Below are 23,234 nucleotides of genomic sequence, written 5' to 3'. Positions count from 1 at the left end.
AAATTTAAAATATTTTGATCTAGCAGATCTTATTTGATCTAGCAGATTTAGTAGCTAGATCCCAAGCGAAATTTTATTTATGAAAGTCGATGCGTCTTTGGGTTATCACTTTCGTATGCAGGCAATTGTACAGACCGACAGACAGTTAGTTAATCCTATAGCTATTATAATCTGTTAGCTGTTTTGATTCAAAATTTCATAGAGATCTATTATATTTTAAAAATGTGAACTAATTTTTTAATTGGACTCTTAAAGGTTTGTAGTTATTATATGCACTTGCATTCCAATAGACGGACAGACAATCAAACTTCCTCTGAATGGATTTCGGTTAACATTTGATAAAAAAATCTACAGATTACCAGTATACCAAAATACAAAATATTATCCGAACTCAAAATGTTTCTGAGCTGATGCACTCACAAACAAACAATTTCAAGGTGTTTTTTGGATTCTTAGAGGTCTGGAACGTAGAGATTCGTCGAAATCGCGAAATCTGTATGTTTTATTATTTTTTTAATGATTTCTATGTTTTCTCTTTGTAAGTTTATTCTAAAATAAAAACTTATTTAGAATAAATTTATAAATTAGCAATAGACCTTATCAAGCTTTATTAAATTGTCAGTTCAAGTATTTTTATTCTTATACTGGAAGGATCATTAAAGACGGGTTAGCAGCTACAAAATGTCTGGTTTTTGTTGCATATTTAATATCAGGGTCCTAAATGAAGTAATTTATATATCATATCGATATTTAGAAAAGGGTGCGTTCAAGGCTATTATTTGGGATACCTTAATCCTGATTTCATTCTTTAAGAATGGTTAACACATAATATGTCGTTACTTTTCTGTCTATAAGAAATAAAAAACAAGCACAACTTTTGTGATAATTTAATGAACAGGATCATAAAAAAATGTTTTGATTTATATAATAAGTAGAAAGGAAAAATATGAGAATAATGTGTCACGTTGCCTAACTAACTGTGTTTTTCAAAAAACATTTTACATCCACAATGTAAGGTTACATTAATAGTGATTATCTATACCCATTGTGTATGCTATAACATTGGTGCTTAAAAATAGTTCAAATTTCGTACCCAGTATAAAACTACAATTTTAATAATTATATAGGCCCGAATGTATATCCTTCATATTATTTTTGTTGTCAACAGCACTTTTTCTTAATAATTAAAAATCCTACTTTACATCGAACCACATTTGTTTACTTAAAATTTTAATGTAAAGAACAATTCAAACAACAATAATTAAATTATTACAATGCCAAATACTTTATCAACACAACATTATTGTCCTATATATTATTTTTTTATCATTAATACTCTTCATCGATTTACACAAAGGCTATAGTAATGAATAACGTATCAGCGGATTTAAAAAAATTGTTACAGATTTCTTGCACAGCATATTTATTTTACACTAGCCGCCTTTGGCGACCAGCCAGTTCACCAATCTTAATGCTCGTTAAAATTTTAATAATTAAATATTTTATGTAACTCCTATTTTAATAGCTTCTTTATCAAAATATTTTAAAGCTACAAATTTTGATAGTCATATAATTCATTCATAATATTATAAAGGCTTTCAACCATAACGCAATATGTATCTCTCTAATTTTCTTTTAGCTCCGGCAGAATTTATGCTTTGAATTAAAGTGGAAATGGTTAAATTGCAATTAATATAAGGAAATTTTTTACTGAAACGAAGCATTTTTTTTTTAAATATGAGTACTGAAAACAGAGTCGCTGAGTATTTAAACTAAATCTTATGGGCACTAAAAAATATCTTTCTTAATTTATGTAATATCTCAAGAAGTTTTCTACAAAATGTTCTCAGATTCATCATGAGCAGATCGATTAATTAACAATGTTTAGTTTTAAATGCATGAAACTCTAAGAAAATAAACAGAATCGTTTGAAATAATCGGTCGAAAACAGGTTAAGCCTTCAAAACATCCGTATTCGTTGTCAACAATCAGAACACAATGTGCATGCGTGAATTTTCAACGCCAATTATGGTAACGCAAATGCGTGAATTTTTCTACGCCAGTTGGTGTAACGCTATGCAGATTATACATTTTTAATTTCCTTTATTCTGTTTTATTTTAATTCAAAAGTACTTCAGAATGAATCTAAAAGATCGATTAATTAACAATGTTTAATTTTAAATGCATCAAACATTAAGAAAATAAACAGAATCGTTTGAAATAATCAGCCGAAAAATGTTAAACCTAGCCTCATTACTGTTGGAAAAAAAACCCGGAAGCCTTACTCATTTGGCGGTTGGGAAAATGAAAAGATTTTTTGGCGGGAAAGTTAGTTTTTAATTAATAGTTAAAATTCTAATTAAAAATTCGAAAAAAGGAAACCCAGGTGCACATTCCCGACCTCTAAGGTATACATGTACCAAATTTGGTAGCTGTAGGTCAAACGGTCTGGCCTGTAGAGCGCCAACACACACACACACACACACACACACACACACACACACACACACACACACATTGAGCTTTATATAAGTATAGATAGATTAAGAAACATTATTTTTTTAAAAGTTAAGGTTAAAATGAAAACATCGAAAACAAAGTGGTGAACACCCAAACTAAGCGATGAATGTGCGGATACAAGCGAAAATTACCAAGGTGAATTTTTCCTAAAGTTATTTACTAGCCCATTTAGAGACCAAAGAGAGCTTTCCAATTACTTATCCCAAACCTTACACGATACCTATTAGGACTGGAGTTAATTTCACGTACTTGGTAAGAACTCTGTTAACCATCTAGTCTACCAAGGTGAGCTTCATCTGCATTAGTGGAACATGATAGTTATGCAGTCCGTATCGTCTATTCATGGTGACCTTTAAAATGAGTATTTATAATAAATTCTACAATTTTCCCATGAAAAATTCTTATTTTCACAAATACTGTGAACAAAATATATGGGCAGCTCTCTCATTTTTATTTTGTTTAACGAAGGTAATCCATGTAATTAATATATATCTCTTTAATAGGTAATAAATTTAAAAACAATTTTATGTCATTTACCAAAAATTACAAATAAAAATGAACGTAGAGGATACAAAGACACTGCTAGAATTTAACAAAAAAGTTCAAACACGAATGGTGCAGAATGCATTGCCATCGAAACGAGATTAAAAAGGATAAACAAAAATTAATTGCAAAGTGTGAGGTTTGATAATACATCCTACAGATTAAGTCTAATCGATTACTTTTTATATTATATTATATATATCCCTTTTTATATGTATAATATTTCTTACACAATTGGTGACAATCAGCAATATGGGGAAGATTCAAGATAAGAGACAATTTTAATAAACTCTTTTAAAAAAAGAGCCATATAAAATTTGCTTTTGTAATCGATAAAATCTGTTTTAGAATATAGAATAAGAATGGAAATGCTCTTACATCTTCGTCTTTTTCCACAAAAGAAAGTTTGATCTTGCCTAGTAGATTTTCTCTGACTTTCATGAGCATCTAGGGAACGCTTCTTCAAGATATGAGGCTTTTCCACAGCTTTCGGGTCACTGATGTTTCTGGTAACTGGTTCTATGAGATAATCCGAAGTTTCAGTTTTCAGTAAGCCACTCTGTAAAAAAAAAAAAAGGAGGGAAAGTTTTATTTCTGTGATGTTTAATATTAATAAAATCTACGCAGCAGAGTATAATGAAACTGGATATACCAGGATCAAATTATCAAATAAGAAAGTTAGACAACTTCATAGGAGCTCTAATGCCACGAAAATTTTTCTGTGATATTTTCATGGAATTTCGGGTTTTTATTAGACTTGCAAAGGCCTTGTACTTGAGCTTATTCTAGTTAAAATATTATTTGAATTTGATAATATTCTGATTAGGATTTTCTAGTTTTTTCCACCACATGGGGAGTGGTCTCCCTATGTGGTGAATAGCTTATAAGCCAGTTAACAAATACGCTACACCAGCAATTGCTTTTGTATCCTCGCTCAATTCAATTCCTTATATTGATGACCTCGGACGATGAATCTTCACCTTCGTACTGTGGCGCCATCTACCAATAGCAACTCAAAGTCGACAGACTCACTTGACGCAGCAACCACTCACCCACACACGATTGCCATAACGCTTGGCGCTACTCAAATGGGTACAGGCGCATTAGAATCAACAGCTAATACATCACCTCTCAACAGCCATATCGTTCGTCTCACCTCCGACTCACTGGAAGGAGAGTCTGTGGTGAATAGCTTATAAGCCAGTTAACAACTACGCTACACGAGCCTATTCTTTTGTATCCTGGTCATGTTACTGGACTGCGAACCACAAGGTTCCAGGTTCTATCGTCGCGCATCTCAATTCCCTATACCTATAATCTTTTCGCATGCTCTCTAATAGAGGTGATATTCCAGCAAATGCTTTGCAAGTTATTGGCGTACAATAGTTACGAAATATATTTTGGCGTAAATGTAGCATCCCTGGCATGCGTAAATAATATCCAAAACCGAATTAGATTTAAACACGTTTTTCTCAACAGATTGAAACAAAAATTTGACACAAAACTAGACATGTAGTCATAGAATTCCAAAACAAACTTGGAACTGCCTGGCGTTTTTGAATTATCTTGTTCACCTGTTGCAGACCGACGGACTGTCAATCCGTAGTTGGTTTTGGCTAAAAATTTGACTGGTGTGTGCACTATAAACGTTAAATTCTTGTATCTAACTTTATCTAATTAGCCCTTACTGTTTTGAATTATCGTGTTAACTTATATTCGAACAGCCGGACTTCATCTGAACAGATTTTTTTACTCAAAATTTGATAGAAATCAACAAAATCAGTATATAAGACGAATACCAATTTTCATCCGCCAAGTTAAAAGCGTTTTTGAGTTATCTTTGTCACAGACATACAGACAGACAAACGGACATTTTTCCAAAAATGTGTTTTTTGAACTCAGGAAGAACTAAAATGTGATGAATCATCAAAATCTCGAATTCGAATTTTTTGACGATTACTATTCTTTTTCTATACTACATGTACGAGAAAGTAAAAAGAAAGTGAACATGAAAATGTCAAATCTTCATTATATGCGATTCGGAGCATGAGAAAATGAATGGTGCAAAATAAATTCCAAAAATAAACGAATAGGGAGAGAAGAAAATAGTTCCTAGATAAATATCTCTCATTCAGAATTGTGTGATAAACTAAGTACAATTATTTTACAATCTCTATATTTGATTAAATTAAGCGCAATTTGTTAGGATAAATTCTATCAATTGAAAAACTTTGCTCTTTTGAATAAACGAATTAGCGCTCACTACATGAGAGAATAAATTTATTTTAATTCATTAAATAAAATTTAAAGGCAAAATTTTAGAATTTTTGTGAACTGAAACAGATGAAATGGCGCACAAGATATAGAAGATTACGTAGTACATATTTGTGCAAGAATTTAGTAAATAAATATCATTAGTGGAATAGTTCGTTTTTAAAAATATGCTAAAACACTTAATCTAGACTAGATTCTCAAATGCCTCTAAAAATATCACAAGATTAATATAATTCAGAAAAATACGAGATATATCTGGTAAGAGATTGAACTAAAATGAGATGCTAAAAATATATTTCATTCTTCAAGTTGAAGCACTTGTATATATACATAACGGTATTGATTGTGATTTGATAACATCTATCATTCGAATGTTTAAAATTTCAAACTGACAATGTTAAACAACATATCATCAGCAAATTGTTACCTAACAAATAAAAACAAGAATCTCCAAAGAGTTCTTATCTCACTCAAGTTTTATGACTAACATTCGTGAAGTACATCAGGTTTAATTACACCTCTCTTTAGAGCACCGCGGTTAATATTTACAACAGGATGACGGCAGAAATAGACTTGCTTTCTTTATATATATAGAGCGTACTAAAGCAAAGACCCTGCCAGTGACTAATGACAATTGATTACGTTAACCTACAACCACCGGAACGCTCATCTTTTCGTATTTAACGGCTGCCACTGCCTGAATCCAACCTCGGAATAGTTGCACCGTTGCCAAAGGGGGGGGGGGATCTAAATTAGTACAGCGCTGCCAACGCCGAGGTGAGGAGGTCTACTATTGCATGGGGGTTGTCACACAGGCAAGATTTAGTGAGTGTCAGCACGTCAACAATGCAGTTCTGATTCGCGCTCAACCGGAGCGCGGCTAATTGTCACTTTCAAAGCGCCACTTCTTAATTTGCGAAACCTGGAGACACGTTTCTTGAAGGCCATAGAGAATGTATAGATATCCCGTGAGAAATGAAGAACTTTAACTTTCTATTGTTCGAAACATAAAGAAAGAAAGCATTATAAAGAGTGTCCTAAAATTAAGGCAAGATTTGAATTTGCCGCCATTCGTTCAGTAAAATGTTGGCAGCTCTATTAAAAAATAAAACTATTTGACATCTGATAGATTAAGATTAGTAAAAACGGAGGTTTACATCATAGAAAGACGTGTTTTCATTGTTGAATAATATTTCAAAAATAATGAAAATCTGGCGGCCACAATTCAAAAATTTAACAATTGGCCCTTTAGATCGTGTGGTTTAACACCTTTGAATTTCTTTTTATGGGCTTATTTGAAGTCAAATGTCTATGCCAGCAAGGAAGAATGCACTGAAGAAGGAAATTCAGCCACATTTATGAAAAATGGTCATAGAAGATTTCGACAAAAGAGTGTGTATTTGCCATCGAAGCCATGAAGGCCCTTTGCCTTATGTGTTATTCCATACAAACTCTATCCTGAGTACTTTAAATTGTTATATTTTTATTGAATCGTAAAAAATTCTTTTTTGGTTAATTCAAATCTTGCGTTAACATTTTCTTCTATCGTGTAATGTTCCATATTTACTAACCCAAAACTATCAGCTGTTAAATGGTTTTTTAATAGGGTTGCCACACTTTGATGCATGAATGGTGGCAAATCAAATCTTCATTAATTTTGGGACACCCTTTAATTGTAAAAATATATAAATAAAAGACCTGGAGATTTTGGTGCATCTCTGCGTTGTAGGTCTGAAGTTCAAAAAATAAATTTTTAGAATTTCCAGTCTGTAAGCTCGATAATTTAGAAAAGGAACAAGATGCACAGATGAAAATTGGCATGACGACTTTGCAGCAAAATTACTTACTCATGCCAAAATTCGGGCGAAATTCGACAATGGAAAATCTCTGTTTCCATATGCTTTTGAACATGTCATGTGAATTTAAATATGCAATAATTTATATGGATGAAATTTGTTTTACAGGTTTATTAACAGAGTCGTAGATATGAATTTTGGACCAAATTAGTTAATGGGTTGATTGTTTCCTATCTATTTACTCATGTGTATGTAAAAGTGGCAACTCAAAAATGCAGCAGATTAAATACATGAGTTTTAATCTGTAGTCTTGGTACAAAAATTCCTGATTTGTATCAAATTTTGAACATAATTACTAAAACAAAAGACGTTCAAAATGTATACTGAATTATCTTCGTTATCTTCATCCGGCTATGTATAAAACGCGTCATATTGAGAATCATATAGAGAAGTCTAGAGAAAGACGCATCTGCTGTAATTATTCAGTTATCCACGAACTCATATGCTAACAAATGCTACTTAAGACCAATAAGCTCGAAATTATAATAAGCCTACATACATAAACGAAAGCTACTCACCATTCCCCCACACAAATTGAGTGCAAAAGCAGAATTAGGTCGATTCTTTAGCTTTCCTCTGAATAAACAATTTTCCATATCTTCCCGGCTTTCTACATCTCCATCACTGGTGTTAGCATCTCCACCCAAGTGATACACTCTGAAACCTGGGGCAAGCAAGTGGGACGATGCATCCGTCTCTAGACGAAAATGTTCTCCAAAACCATTGATCGAAAAGTGTCTCTTTTGTCTTGATGCAGCATCTCTTTTGAATCTGGCATGATTAGTTGAGGAAGTCATCAGTGGATGACCGGCATCGTTTACTTCAACTGGGATGATATGTTCCTGCTCTAAAAGCACGATAAATAGTTTATATCCCAATTGAGAAAGATATACAAATTAAAAAAAAATATTAGTAATGTGAAAGATGATTTAAAAAATGGGAGAACAAAATTCTTTCAAATTTATAGCCGCGTTAATAATAATATTCTATTCATTTTTACATAGACCAGGGACGAGCATTAAATCGATCGCGATCAACCGGTGGACCACCAAGACATTCTACGGTGACCGCCTTTATTAAAACCCAAGACGCGCATACTAAAAGAAACATATTTATAGAACATTGTATTCACTTTATCGCTTGATGAAAACGAAGTTTTTCTCCTTCAAAATGGCATAATGACATAAAGCATGTTGTTCAGAATCTAAGAATAAGTTTTGGAATCTAATGGCCGTATCCTAATTTTAATATTATTTAACATTGTTCTTTGGTTCTACCTACCTGTATGAATCTGCATTTTCAACGATGAATATAAGTAAGACAACAATATATCAATCCCTTCTTACAGACGACCACTTAGAATCCGAGTGTAAGAATAGCAGTTAGTAACTATATACCGAGATATTGGCGGGCACTATGTAGCCGAAGTCTTCTACTACTACAACTAAGAGAACTAACTGCAGATAAAAATGCTTTATTTTTTAATGCATTTTGAATTTTTTATTAAATGCATCATTTGATATTATTATATTTGGTGCAATTATTATTATATTTGTAGTTATGTAGGTAAGTATATTCCGTATTTATTATTAAGTTGTAATAAATATTATAGACCTACACCACTGTGTGGACCGCAACACTTTGAAAAAATTAGATATAGCCCTGTACCCTGAAAAAGTCTACCCACTCCTGACATAGACTGTTTAATGAAATATAACAATAAATTAATTAAAAAATAACTGACGGCATTAATCTTCCAAATTTTGTTGGTCTTTCTCCGAACATTCTCTTTTACATCCAATGCATTTATCTAATCTTATTTCCCTCTTTTCAAGAACGATGGAAGCCATTTTTGTTAGGTCCTTCCAAAGCGCCGTCGTAGTTTTCACTACTGCCTCTGATGATGAAAAAACCTTTCTCCAGAGATGTGTCTTCAAGTTCAAGGGAGTGGGATGCATGGTGTTGAATTATGGCTATAAGGAGCTTGAGGAATCCACATATTATGTTGAGTTTAGAAAGATACTTGGCAATAAACAGCATTGACAATGTAGGGCCTTGCATTATCATGATATAATATCCAAAATATTATTTACAATTGTTTCGTTTACAATAGACGTTGCTTATTTTAAACATGGCTTAAAACATGAAAAAAAATTATTACAGCATTTAAAAAACTTACCGAAGTGTTCAAAAGCATCAATTGTAATTTCTGCAAAGTCATCTGAGAAGTGTTTGAAGCAATATACCTGAAATTAAATGCACAAATATTTAATCAAAGTTGTATAGTAATCAAAACAAATTATGAAATGCAACATTAATTTATAAATCACTGAATCCCTAAATATCACTGGAATATATTTACAAAAATATACTTAATTTATGCTATGACAAACGATATTTCATTTTTTAGCTAAAATGAAATAAATGCCGTACTTTTTACAAATAGTAATGAAAGAGTAAAAATAATGATGAACATATTTTAGATGCATTTCAATAAAATTCTATAAATAAATTCTCATATCTACTCACGAATTTTCAAACAGTTCGTGTTTGACTTAAAACAATAGCATTTTATCTAATTTTATTTCACCTTTCGTTTTTTATTTCACTCTACATTATCATCAATGAAGCCAAGCATTCTTACAGGCAAAACATATCTATCTTGACAATGTTTATGTATAGGATCTTTGAATTGAAAATTATGGCAATCCAAGAACTGTTTCAAATCAGCAAAGAAGAATTATCTACATCTCTTCGGCGATTCAATTAATTTTCATCCCCTGCGTAGAATATGACTATGACTTCATCAGGCGCAATTTACGAGACGCGTTTTGCTAATAAATCAGAGGAAATCGAGTTTGGAAATTCAAAAATGTTTATATACCTTGAATGTTTCATCTCTTTCACTCACTCTGTGGCTTAAAGCATAAGCTCTACTGGCAGTTTTTTTAAAATTTTCATGTAATTTTAATGACAAATTCATCACAATTGGACAAATTATTGACATTAAATAATCAATTTTGATAGACAAGAATCAAATCATTGTTTTCATAAACTCTTTTAAAAAAACTGGAATAATAAGAACACTATTTAATTGAAAGTGCTTCATTCGTTTAGTGATAAATTGTGACCCTGTGCGAGTCCGACTTTAGGAAGGCAGTTACCTCAACGAATATTAAAAAAATTCCGATCTTTTAAGATGTATGTTGTAGTGATTGGATTTTGAAGCGTTAAGAAAATAAACGTTCATAGATGGCGCTAGGCAACTAGCGCGAGTGTAATTCAAAGAGTGATGGCATTCGAGTGTTGGCTCTTGGAGGAGAAGGAGTTACTGAGCAGAGTAACTCGAACGAATCTGCAATAAATCTGTTAAGTTTTCTATTTGCCTATTTATTGAAAGCACTCACGAACCAGCCACGACATATGTTATAAAGATAATTAACTGATTATTTTTCGAACGTTTCTGACAAATCATTCAATCATAATGCATGAAAATTCAAACAGAAAGAATGGATTTAAAATTTATGTTTAATGAAGGATAAGACATAGAGACATAAATGATATATAATTGGAGAGTTCCATTTTATGCATTCAAGTTATTTCAGATTGAAGTAATTTATATCTCCCACGCCAGATGACGCAGTTTTGTTTATTATAATTGTTTTATCCCTTTCACCTGTACATATGTAAATAAATAGTCTTTCTCTTCTGCCCTATAGAGTGCGATGGGGTGAATTTCTCTCTTCTTATAATACAGCATAACTTCCCTTGAATCAGGGGTCGGACCATATAGGACATTTTTCTGTCTATATAAGTATTTTCAATCGCTGTGTACACAAAATACACTTACAAACATCGAATCGGGTCTTCATTTCTTGCTATACATGAAATAATTGATCCTTAGTTATTGAATTCAGTGCTTCAACAAATCTATCTCGCATATCTTGAAGAGTGGTAGGTATAGGCGGTATACACCCGCTGTCATTTCTGTATACCCATAACTAAGGATGCATTTCCTAGAACTATGTTGGAAAGCAGTTCGAATTCGCTTAATATTTTCATCTGACATGTGAAAATGGGGCTTCTCCGTTTGAATGTGCACTTATCGTCCACACATTTCTTATGACATCCTAGTCATCAACCTTCAGTCAATTTTATGTAAATTCGTTGAAAAAGAAATATTGGTATATTTTCTATATCAATAAGATTTTGTCCGTATTTTCAGGTTATTCTGAGAGGTTATAGAAGCATAATTAGTATTTTATTATTTTGGGATATTTTTTAAACAAAGTTTAACGCTTGTTTGATGCTAATAATAGCGCTAATAAAACAGTTTTACTATATAATGAAATGCACAAAGAGTGTAATTAATAGCGTTAAACGATATTATATCTCAAACATCAGTCTACTTTGCCGGCTGTTTATCACCACTACAGTCTCTTATGAAATAATCAGAAGGTGTCAACGGCGACTCTCATGGCTTTCACTGTGTTAACCAAAATCTCGACGTAATATTTTTTGACGATTACATTACATAACTGTCTACATTTCTCATATAAAAAAAATGGGAAACTATTGCCAGAATACCATATTCTAACAAATACATTATGATAATAAAAATAATGTTGTATTGATTAAAGTAAATAATGAATGGAAACGTCCATCAGAGTCTTCGCTTTTGTAATTCTTGCTGTCTTTGAGAAATTTCATTTGAATCAAAAGAAAATACAACAAAATTCATTCAAAAAATAATTTTGGAAATTTTTCAAACTTTTAAAAATTTCTCCATGATATAATTATCTTTAAAAAATTTTCATCTACAGCAGTTGAATTTTGAAACGTATTGACATTCTGAATATTGAACTTTAAATTTTGGTCAGTTACATTTCGAAAAAACTTTCGATTTTATTGAGTCTGCTTTGTAGCAATTTGTTTTGCCATTGATATTAACAGCTTCATGAAAATAGCGAAGATCTGAAAACAAAAATAAACATAAATAAAACATTTTTGATTTAAAAGTAACAAAAGATAAAGCGATATGAATCTTTTTTGATATTTTATGAAATGCTGAGCAATAAAAGAAAAAAAACTATCAGAATTTTCTTTTTAATCCAGATCTAAACATGATTGGCCTTGTTCTACCTTAATCAGGTTCAAAAACACTACAATTGAAAATGTGTGAGAGCGGGTGTGTAATTTGTACCTATATTATATACTTCCACATTAGATTATTAATAAATTAATCGAAATTCAGTTAAATAATTTGATAATTCAACACTTTAATTTTTACTTTCTCGTATACGAAGCATAAAAATATTGTAATCTTAAAAAGAAAATCGCACTCGAGATTTCACGAATTCTCACGTTTTAGACCTTCCTGAGCTCGAAAATCACATTTTTGGAAAATGTCCGTCCAATGTCTGTGTCAAAGATAACATAGATTAGTCAGAGATTTGTAGATTTAATCAGCTCAGAGGCAGTCTGTCTGTCTGGTTGTTCGAATACAAGTTAACACGATGATTACAAAACAAAGAGATCTTGATAGATAAAGTTCCGTACATAGATTTAACATCTATAATTTAGACACCGGTCAGATTTTGTGCCAACTCCAATTACTGGTTGACTGTCTGTTTGTACTTTCAGAAACATGTAAATTCAGAACAATTAACTTCAGAAACAATTTAAAGGGGCAATGACTTAAATATATGAAAATTGGTAATTTTGTGATTACAAGTGCAGTTTTGCTTCAATTGTTTTTGCTGCAATAGCCGAAAATAAAACGTCTGAACCAAAAATTCTATTTTTGGATACCATTAACTGCATGCCAGAGATGAATCGGAAAATAAATCGCCAATGATGACACGACAGTGTAAATAAAAAGGCTAAATTCAAGCCAAAAATTAAAATTTTATCACTGTTGTAAGCCAGTGCCATGAAAGATATTCTCTAGCATGACAAGTTTATTACAGAACATGCGAGAAAGTTTTAGGGAGACCACTCCCGATATTTTTAATTCTTAATCTACCTCCATTACAGGTTAAGAATATTCGATCTTTCACTGTCAACCAATTGGCATGTTTTAAACTGAAGACAGAAATTGGTAGCTTGATTAAATCTAATTAAATTGGAAACGCGAGACTTCCACGCCATTGACAACTTATGATAGAGATCTTGACGTCGATTGTCATCGGCATGATTGATATGTCGTCTAGATAAATAACCAATTACCTCCCGACGAGTGGAATGAGATAGGTCATATAGACTGGCATTTCCATTTGTGGGTTTTGAAATGCTTCTTTATAGAAAGATGAGTAGAATGATATACAAGAAACTCATTTATAATGAATGACAGTGACAGTCATCTATAATGAATGTACAAGTGACACAGTAATAGAATTCGGGTTTTTTTTTTATATATATATTTCATGGATAAAATATTTTCTCTCATTAAATAACTGCCCATTGAAGAGAAAGATAGATATAAAATTCTACCAATTGTTTTGTGTGTGTGTCAATATTAGAAATAATTAAGAACTGAATAAGACTAATATGATAAATAGTCTCCAAGAAATCTAAGAATTTTTTTTAATTTATTAAGATTTTTTTCGTTATTATTTAAATTTATAATGTATATTTATTTTATACCTTATTTAACGTATATTTATTTTATACGTTATTATTAGTTACTTTATAAAAAGTATTCCAAAATTAAAGCAAGATTTGAATTTGTCACCATTCGTGCATAAAGTATTGACAACTCAATTTAAAAAAAACATTTGACAGTTGATAGTTTAGGGTTAGTTAAAACGGAGCGTTGCACAATAGAATATTTCGTTTTCATTGTTGAGCAATATTTCAAGAATAATGAAAGTTTAATGCCACATTTCTAAAGATCGTGTGGTTTTACACCGTTAGATTTCTTTTTATAGAGTCATAGATAGATGCAAACAAGCCCACAAGCACACGTGCATTGAAGGAGGTAATTCAACGCTGCATCAACGAAATTCAACCACATTTATGCAAAATGGTCATGAAAAATTTCGTCAAAAGAGTACGCATGTGCAAACAAAGCCGTGGAAGCCATTTGCCATATATATTATTCCATATTTAACCCTATCCTATGTACTTTACGATTCAATAAAAATATAACAACTTAATTTTTTAAAAAAAACTGCTTTTTCTTTAATTTAAATTTTTCGTTAACACATTGTTCTATCGTAAAACGCTGCTAATCCTAAACTATTAGCTGCCAAATGGTTTTTTTAACAGGATTTCCAACTCTTTACTGCACGAATGATGGCAAATTCAAATCTTGCTTTAACTTCGGGACACCCTTTATATAATAAAATCATTATGCTTAATCAGTTATTATTATTATTAATAATCCATATTATATATATATTATACTTTTTGAAGGATTCAAACTAATTAGAGCACACATGTTATATAGTACCTAAAAGGATTAACTGAACTATTAAAAAGTATCAATGCCTCTCTACGGAGGTTGAAATGAGGATTAAAAGATATTACTTTTTTTCACCATAATTTTATAACATATCGCTTCGCAAGCATTATTTATACACCAGTTTAAAATTCAAAGAATTAGCATTTTATTGACATCGGTTTTATCATCAGGCCGTTTTTCTTCTATTTTTAATACATTTCTCTAGTTATGTTTAAATTCTATTATTTCTGATAATATATTTTTCGACTATAAACTCTAAGATTTACAAATACAGGATTATCAAGAAATGTTACCCAATGCAGAGGGCTCTAAAATACGTTCTATTGGTCCAAATAAGATAAAATTTGAACTACAGATTATTCAGATGATGAGCTTTACATTTATTAATTTAAAAGATTTTGTACAGAAATTCACCAATAGATGGCGTTGTAACACAAATGGCCTTTATTTGCATAATAGGGGTTCCGTCCCTACTCGCTTATGCCCGCCAATCCCCAGGAACTGCTAATGCAGTTTCTCTCGGATCACTTCGCTCGTTTGCCATCTACTAAACCACTTTAGTCTAGCAGCAGATATATGCAGATTCAATTTATTTCAAAATATGATAAAACAATGAAAGATATAAAAAATGTAAAGCAAAAATCACCTGCATCAAAATTTTTTGTAAACACAAATAACCTTTCATTTACAGAACTAACTATATATATCCACAAAAGAAACAAATTTTTTTAAAAAAATGTTCTTTTCTCACAATTTTTCAAATTTGGGAACTATACCATAGAAAAAGAATAAAAGATTGATATTTACAAAAAAAATTGTGCTTTTGTCGTAATTGTTTAAATTTGGAAGCTACACTACAGAAACGGAATAAGAATTGGATATTTACAAAGAAATAAATTGTCTGAAAGTAACTATATTCAAGTTTAGTCCATTCCAAAATAGGATAAAACAATGAAAGAAATAAAAAATATAAGGCAAAAAGTACAGAGGAGAATTATGTTGAAAATTGAACATAATTCTCCTCTTCGAAACAGCAAGGGATAGACCATGGGATCACAACATTGGTTTAATTGAGAAATATTTTTGCAGCTATCACCTGCAAGATAAATACAGATGTCTCGATTAGCAGGTGGTTAGCCATTATCTCCAACAAATATCGCTGCAATTTCTGTTTTTGTAATAGGTTGGTTATATCTATATATATCTAAATTTCTAGTCTCCATGAAAACCATCCTGATATTTGTAACAGGATTTTCTTCAATTATACGATACATCTGCAGGTAACAATCGATGAACGGATTGATTGCTCTCAACATAGAATCCAATCTCTCCATCACACAGAGAAAACATCCTTCATTTCTCTCCAAGCGTTTTTCAGTGGCTTCACTGGTATCAAACACATATAACTGACCATAACCTGGTTAGTTATGACCACTGTATAAAGGAGAAGCCATGTGGTATGTCTGACCATGAATCCTATAGCAATAAGACCCTATTTCTTCTCTGTTCGTCACGCTTATGTTGCAAGAAAAAGAATCCCATCTTCCAGCATCGAAAATGTTACGACCGCGCTCGTTGAAGCCAGCAGTCAGTCGCCGCATGATAGTGAGTTTGCCAGTTGTTTCCCGTGTTCTAGATATGCCGTATTCAACTGTTCGAAAAATCGTACGGCAGATTTTACATTTCGATCCATACAAAATCAAGTCTGAGCACATATTACAGGACGGGGACTTAGAGGTCCGTAAAACTTTTGCACTTCACTTCCTTTCTCGGTGGTTGATACAAATTGCCCATGGAACATTCTGTGCAGTGATGAGTCCCACTTTTGCCTCAATGGGCAAGTTAACACCCACAACTGTCGAATTTGTTCAGAGGAAAACCCTCACGTTATCCAGGAACAACCCTTGCATCCTGAAAAAGTGACAGTATGGTGTGGTTTTACAGCTGTCTTTATCATTGGACCGTATTTCTTTGAAGAGATAACTTCAAATGGAATCCAAATCTGTTCCGTAACAGGACAACGGTTCCATGATATGCCGAGGGATTTTGTAATCCAAACTCTTCTACAGCGTTGATGCCTTCAAGACATCATTTTCATGCAGGATAGTGCACCACCTCTTATTGATCATCATGTAAAAGCGATTGTTAATACAGCATTTGACAGAATCGCGATTTATTAGCCGTCATTTCCCAATAGTATGGCCCCCTAGTTCGCCGGACATCAACCCTTGCGACTTTTGGTTGTCGGGATATTTAAAAGACAATATCTACCATCAAAGGCCATCATCTCAACCAGATCTGAAGGAATAACATTCGGCGCCATGTTCTTAATATTCCGGCAGACTCAGTCCGGTCATCTATAGAAAATATGGTTCTCCGATTAGAGCATATTGTTGAAAATGAAGAAGGACATATTGAATAATTTTAATTTTACTTTATTTAACAATTATAAACCATATTAAATGTTTTTAAGTGTATTAAAACGCCACCTAACGTTGAATTGTTGTAGTATTTTTTTTTTTTTTATTTAACAAATGTGAAGCGCATCATCTGAATAATCCGTAGTTCAAATTTTATCTCATTTGGATCAATAGAACACATTTTAGAACCCTCTGAATTGGGTAACTTATTTCTTGCTAACCCTGCATATGTATTTCAGATTTTTTTTACATATATGCAGCATAAATAGACGCAGGCGAAGCCACGGATACAAAGGCTGGTAATTAGTAATAACCAATTTATCATACTAATCGTAACATATACTTATCAACTTAAAAAGAGCCATAGATATATAATAAGAAAGCTGCGAATTGCTGATTTCTAGATAAAGCATAATTTCTTTTGAATGTGTCAAAGATTTGATTAAGGTATTCGACTAGTTTATAAGAGGATATTTTAAAAAAACCATTTTAATGTTTATATGATGTTTTTTTATTAATATAAGGGAAATTATATAGATACGTATGCAGATTTTGAAGAAAAAGCATATTTTGATGTAAATTTTAGCATCGATTTATAAAATCTAGGATTGTTCTAGAAAAAAAGATTGTTACAGTTTTTTATTTGCCGTTCTAATATTACATGCACAACTATCTTAGAGTGTAACGAAATATTATTTAATAATTATTTTCAAAAATAACATGTGCGTAATATATATAATTATCGGATTTTTTTAGCAATATTTATATTAAACAATCATAAATCTAATTCTAAAGCATTCAACATCAAATACATAGTTCATTACATTCTGCATAACATAACGAGCACTAATTATAAATTTCTATAAGATATCTTGGTTATTTTTTGAGATATAGTAGAATTATTAAAAACCTCGTTCTTCAGAAAATACATTTAAAGTTTTTAAATGCTTACAAAAAAGCATCACTTAAATGTGAATAGTTTGCTATAACTTGGCTTCTAATTGATGTAGAGACAAAATAAAGATACACTGGAAACAGAAACATACCTATATTTTGAAACTGCAAAAAAAAATGCGTTTTTTTATCCTAATTCAAGTTTTTAATCTAGTCGGATACATTAATAAAGAAAAGTAGACTCCTTGCCCGGATAATACTGTGACATAAATCATCGTCTAATGCTATCATAGGATATCTTGTAGAAATAACAACTCTGAGTTTAAGTACAAAAAAAAAAAAAAAGTGAACAATTTTTTGTTAATATTTTAACATTCAGTTAACTGACTACTTTTATGAAATAGCACTATCTTCGTTTTCAAAAAAACTTTTGAGTTGCAAATATGACCATATTAGACTGAAAGATACAATTTAAAAGAGGGGTTTTTTTTTGATAAATTTTGTTCTCCGAGTCATTTTCTACAACAAATGAGAGCAAAAAAACTGCTTTTGACACACGAGTGAAAATAAATGAGGTAATTTAGAATCCACAATGCACTTTCAACTCTCTTCACTTCCTCATTTTGGATTCTATCGTCGTCATTTGGGGCGTTATCCGTTTTCTTTCACAAGATGAGAAAATAATTTTTTTGCCACTTATGGATAAAAATGGAAATTTTGACTTTTACTGCTGAAACTGTAAATAAATAAATGGATTAAGCTTCTTTTTAAGCCAGCAATTTGACCATTAAGATGCTTGTCGATGTTACAGCTTAGTTCTTAAATTAAAAAAAGGAGAGAATTTGTGAGATAACTACGGTAATCGCCAACCTGGAGTCGAAAGGGTTAAAAAGAAGCTATTTCGTTGGGTGAAATTTAATATTTTCTCACATGCCGAGAATAGATAGCAGAAATTTATGGTCGTTTTGCGAAATAAGAAATTCCTATTAACTTAAAGTTATGAATGAACTCGACTAATGGCAATCGAAAAACTATTTTTCCTTCTAAATACCTTCCTCCAGTAAAACAACTTTCAGGATAGAAAAAAGTCACTTTTTGAAACTATTCTTTGAAGCCATTATTTTATTAAACCTAAAATTTAGCTTTATGGTATGTGTTAAGGGTCAGAAACGAAATAGATTTATATATTTAACAATGGCGCCTATAATGAAAAAAAAAAAAAACTGGATATCACCTAAGTGTGTATCTCGTTTAGTTCTCACCCGGGATACATTCTGTATTCTGATGATGATTAGGTGTGTTTCCGAAATGGCGTTACATTAGTAAAAATCTCATAACTAAAGTTAAAAAATAGAATTTAAATAGCTATCAAAGGTGTAGCTATTCAAAAAAAAAAATCTTTTATATGCTTGTGTACTAGAGGCAAAAAGTGCTAAAGACAGCCAAAGATAATTTTTAAAAAAACTGGAATAAAAAATAAAGGAACGGGCATAAAAAGAAAAAGTGGAGAAGGTTTAAGTGGCTAAAGCAGAAGAGCCTACATAATGCTTCACAGTAACAGTATCATTGAAATATAAATAGTAAAAAATAAAATTTACCAAAAATAGACAGTTTAAACTTTAAAAACAGAAAAAAAAATTAAGAAAAATAAAGCAAAGAGAAAAATATAAATAAATAAATGAAAATATATATATATATACATTGGCTCGGTCTAAGGTAGAATCCATGATCAGGAAGGAACAAAAGGCTAGATAAAGAGTTCTTTTTGCATTTTTTTTTCCTTATACTCATAAGATACTGTCCACTTTTAACAGTACTTGACATTCTCTATGCATACTTACAGTACAGGATACAATATAAATGCCATTCTATGATCTCTTATAATTTTATTAAGGTACCTCATTTTTAATTAAATATAAAACTTTGTATACTATACAAGATGAACACAAAGGAAATATAGGCAAAAAAAAATGAAAAAAAAGTTTTAGCTTGTGTAACAGAGATTTAGTGGTTAGGATAAAATAAATTCTTAATTTTTGCATACAAATCAAGTTACTTAAAAATATATAGAATTTCTTACTTCCAATAAAACAATAAGCAATTCTATAATGCACTTTCTTTTCCAATTCAATACAGTTAAAGTGATTTGCATTCACTTCGAGATTCGTATTTTATTACTTCAATTATCTTTTCCTGTTACAGAATTTCAATCGGTGCTCTTGCATTCAATTCAATTTTAGACGAAACATATACACGTGAATTTAAGTCTTTTATATACGCTGCATCAACGCTTTGCGAGAGTAATGGAAGCAGTAACTGAATTGCACATGACAGAATAAAATTGAATGAACTTATTTTTCATGGCTATTCCCAGGTCTCTATGATCAGGCTTAATAAATAATAAAAGTTCCTTCTGGTCTTTGTTTCAGCCAATGAAGAAAATGATAATTCTAAACTTGGGTTATTTTATTAAGCATTTTTCATTACCACTGATGATAATTCGAAATAAAAAGTATAAAATATACTATCAAATAATAAATAAATGAGATATAAATAAAGAATCCATAAATAAATGAATAAATAAATAAATAAATATTATAAGAATACTATAAAACGTTATAATACTATAAATAAAAATACTATGAAAATTCAAACATAATGTGATCAAAAAATTCGATATAGAAATATAAAAAAATTAAAAAAAATTCGAATCTCTTTTTCTGAAACATCGCAGAGCGATTACATTTTATATTTTCTTTGTCTAACTGTACTATATTTTTAAAATTTGCTCATAATTATATAACAGCAATAACGTAACTCAAAAAAATGTATTTAAAATGATTTGGATACACAAAGAATAAACATTGTAAATCCGAATTCCCTCGAAATCGTCCCATTTCACAAAGCCCTGACTAGGGTGTTTTCAAGAACATAGCTGAAATTTACAATTGAAAGGTAATTTGAGACCAACAGTTTGTAAAGATAGAATGATTACATTCTGTTTCCGTGCATGAAAAAAATTATCCCGAGTTTTGAGGTATTGGAATTCTCATTCTATAGAATTAATCCGAGCGTTAAAACAATGACACATATTGTTGTAAATATGTGCATTTAAAAATCAAAGGAAATATTGTACGAAAATAAAATTGGTATCATTGAAAAGCTTTTTAAAAAACTTCAAAGCAACGTAAATAAATGGTTTTATGGAATAATATAGTTTGAAGATAATAAAAATAAAATACTACGATTTTTAGATTAGTCTTTAATTAAAAATTTTGAAAAAATCTTTTCTTAGAGCATTAATTTTCCATGAAGTAACTGTGTATTAAATTCTAATTTTCTAAGTCCAACTATTTACCCTACAGAGAATTTTGACTGATTTTTTCATCACACACATATTATCCAGCAATTTATAGATAGAATATAACCTAATAAACATTATGTTAAAGTTATCGAAAAAAACATTTAAATAATATAACTTTAAAGAAAAACTGTGGTGTATATATATCTCCAACTTTCTATATTTTATTCACTTCAGAGATATAAGCAAAATAATTAGAATTAAAAAGGCACATTCTAATTAATAAATTCTTTAATAGCAAGGGAAAAGGCAATTTCCGGAGGATAAAAATGAATTAAACTTCCGACAAGACGAATTATAAAATATTGGGGCATCAAGCGCCGAGATAATTGGGAATCTGCCCAAAAAGCGGCTCTTTAGATCTCAACCTATCACCCATTTTTGTGACGTTTTCCTAATTATGTGTCACTCCAGGGTTTGAGTCATAGACCGTGTCTTTGCCTGTCAGTCAGGCAGCCGTATTTTTATAACGAACAACCACTTTTTCATCTTTTTAAATGACGGTTAGATGAATTTTGGCGTATGTTTGGCACGTATCCCATAGCAACCGTCTCTTCACAAGATCAAGAGTTCGTCTTTTATATCTTCGTGGATCTCAGTCTGGCAGGTTCACGTGTTTGCTTTTCCGTTTTCATATTTCAACGCGAGGTCCTCGAATGGATGATGAAAGATGCATGAGGAAAGGTGTTTTAAATATCAAACCAGAGCTTATTTAAGTAGTCTCCCAAAGCTTTTTTCAAACAACTCATTCTTTATTTTTAACAATTTATCACCACGGAGAACATGCTGGGTTCCAACTTAAAGTTGTATACTATTTTTAAACAATCATTTAAAAATACTCTGCAGAAACATAAAAAATGTTACTCCTACTATAATGAATCTTACAAGTTAAGATTTATAGACCTGAGAAAGTGGATTTTAATAGCTACTTGCATACCATCAAAATTTCACATTTCTCCTTAAGAAAGTCTATCTTAGTCGAATTTATCTTACTTGCAGTTAATAAAATTGCAGTTAAAAGCTGAAACCGATTTTTCAAAATTACATAGAATATGAAATAATTAATACATTAGTAATTTTGCGCATTAAAATACCTCTAATTTCGTGCGCACTTCATTAAAACAACATTTAATAAAACAAATACACCTAGTAGTTTGGCGTCAACTTGAGAATTATTTTGTTTCTCTCTCTCTCTCTCTCTGTAAATATATATATATGAAAGCATATTGAGAGGTCAAATTAGTTTCGGAATCGTCTTAAAGTCTGTAATAACAAACGGAAGTGGTCCCCCCAAAACTTTCCAGCATACTCTCTAATAACGGTATTATTCTAGAAAACGCCTTTCATGGAATGGGCGTACAATAGTATTACACTTTGATGTGAGTTTAGCTTCGTTATTGAATCTATCGTGTCATCCTTGGCTATTAATAGTATTTGAAAATCGAATTTGTGCTTTAGATGAGTTTTTCCCAACCGATTGAAATAAAAATTTGACACAAAACTGCATTTGTAGTCACAAAATGTCATACTAAATCTAATCTAAATCCTTGCTCTTTTGAATTACATGTTTACATGTTTCTAAAATTACAGACCGACAGATAGTCAACTTCTTGTTGGATTTGGCTCAAAATGTGATAAATATCTAGAATATACATATTTATTCTGTGTATTGAATTTTATGAACCGAGCTCTTCATTTTGTAGTTCTCATGTTAATTTGTATTCGAACAACTGGACAGACAGACTTCCTCAGATCAAATTTTGCTCAACATTTGACAAATCGATATAAAGACCGTATGCTAAATTTCATCTATCCAGATTAAATCGTTTTTTAGTTATTTTTGTAATAGACAGTCAGACAGACGAACGTATTCCAAAAATGTGTTTTTCTAACTCAAGGAG

General features: G+C 31.2%; 1 protein-coding gene across 1 annotated transcript in view; it reads right to left on the bottom strand.

Moving 5' to 3' along the window:
* Positions 1-23,234, bottom strand: part of LOC129965780 (A disintegrin and metalloproteinase with thrombospondin motifs 16-like) — a 75,225-nt gene that overhangs the window by 41,060 nt on the left and 10,931 nt on the right. Inside the window, exons 2-4 of the mRNA XM_056079956.1 lie at positions 9,373-9,439; positions 7,712-8,040; positions 3,442-3,622 (exon numbers count right to left, since the gene is read on the bottom strand). Coding sequence (XP_055935931.1) covers positions 3,442-3,622; positions 7,712-8,040; positions 9,373-9,439 — 577 coding nt within the window. The remainder of the gene's footprint in view (positions 1-3,441; positions 3,623-7,711; positions 8,041-9,372; positions 9,440-23,234) is intronic.

The sequence above is a fragment of the Argiope bruennichi genome, chromosome 4, assembly GCF_947563725.1.
Source record: "Argiope bruennichi chromosome 4, qqArgBrue1.1, whole genome shotgun sequence".
Taxonomy (NCBI): Eukaryota; Metazoa; Arthropoda; class Arachnida; order Araneae; family Araneidae; genus Argiope; species Argiope bruennichi.
The sequence above is the reverse complement of the archived record's forward strand: the minus strand, read 5'-3'. Positions and strand labels throughout refer to the sequence as shown.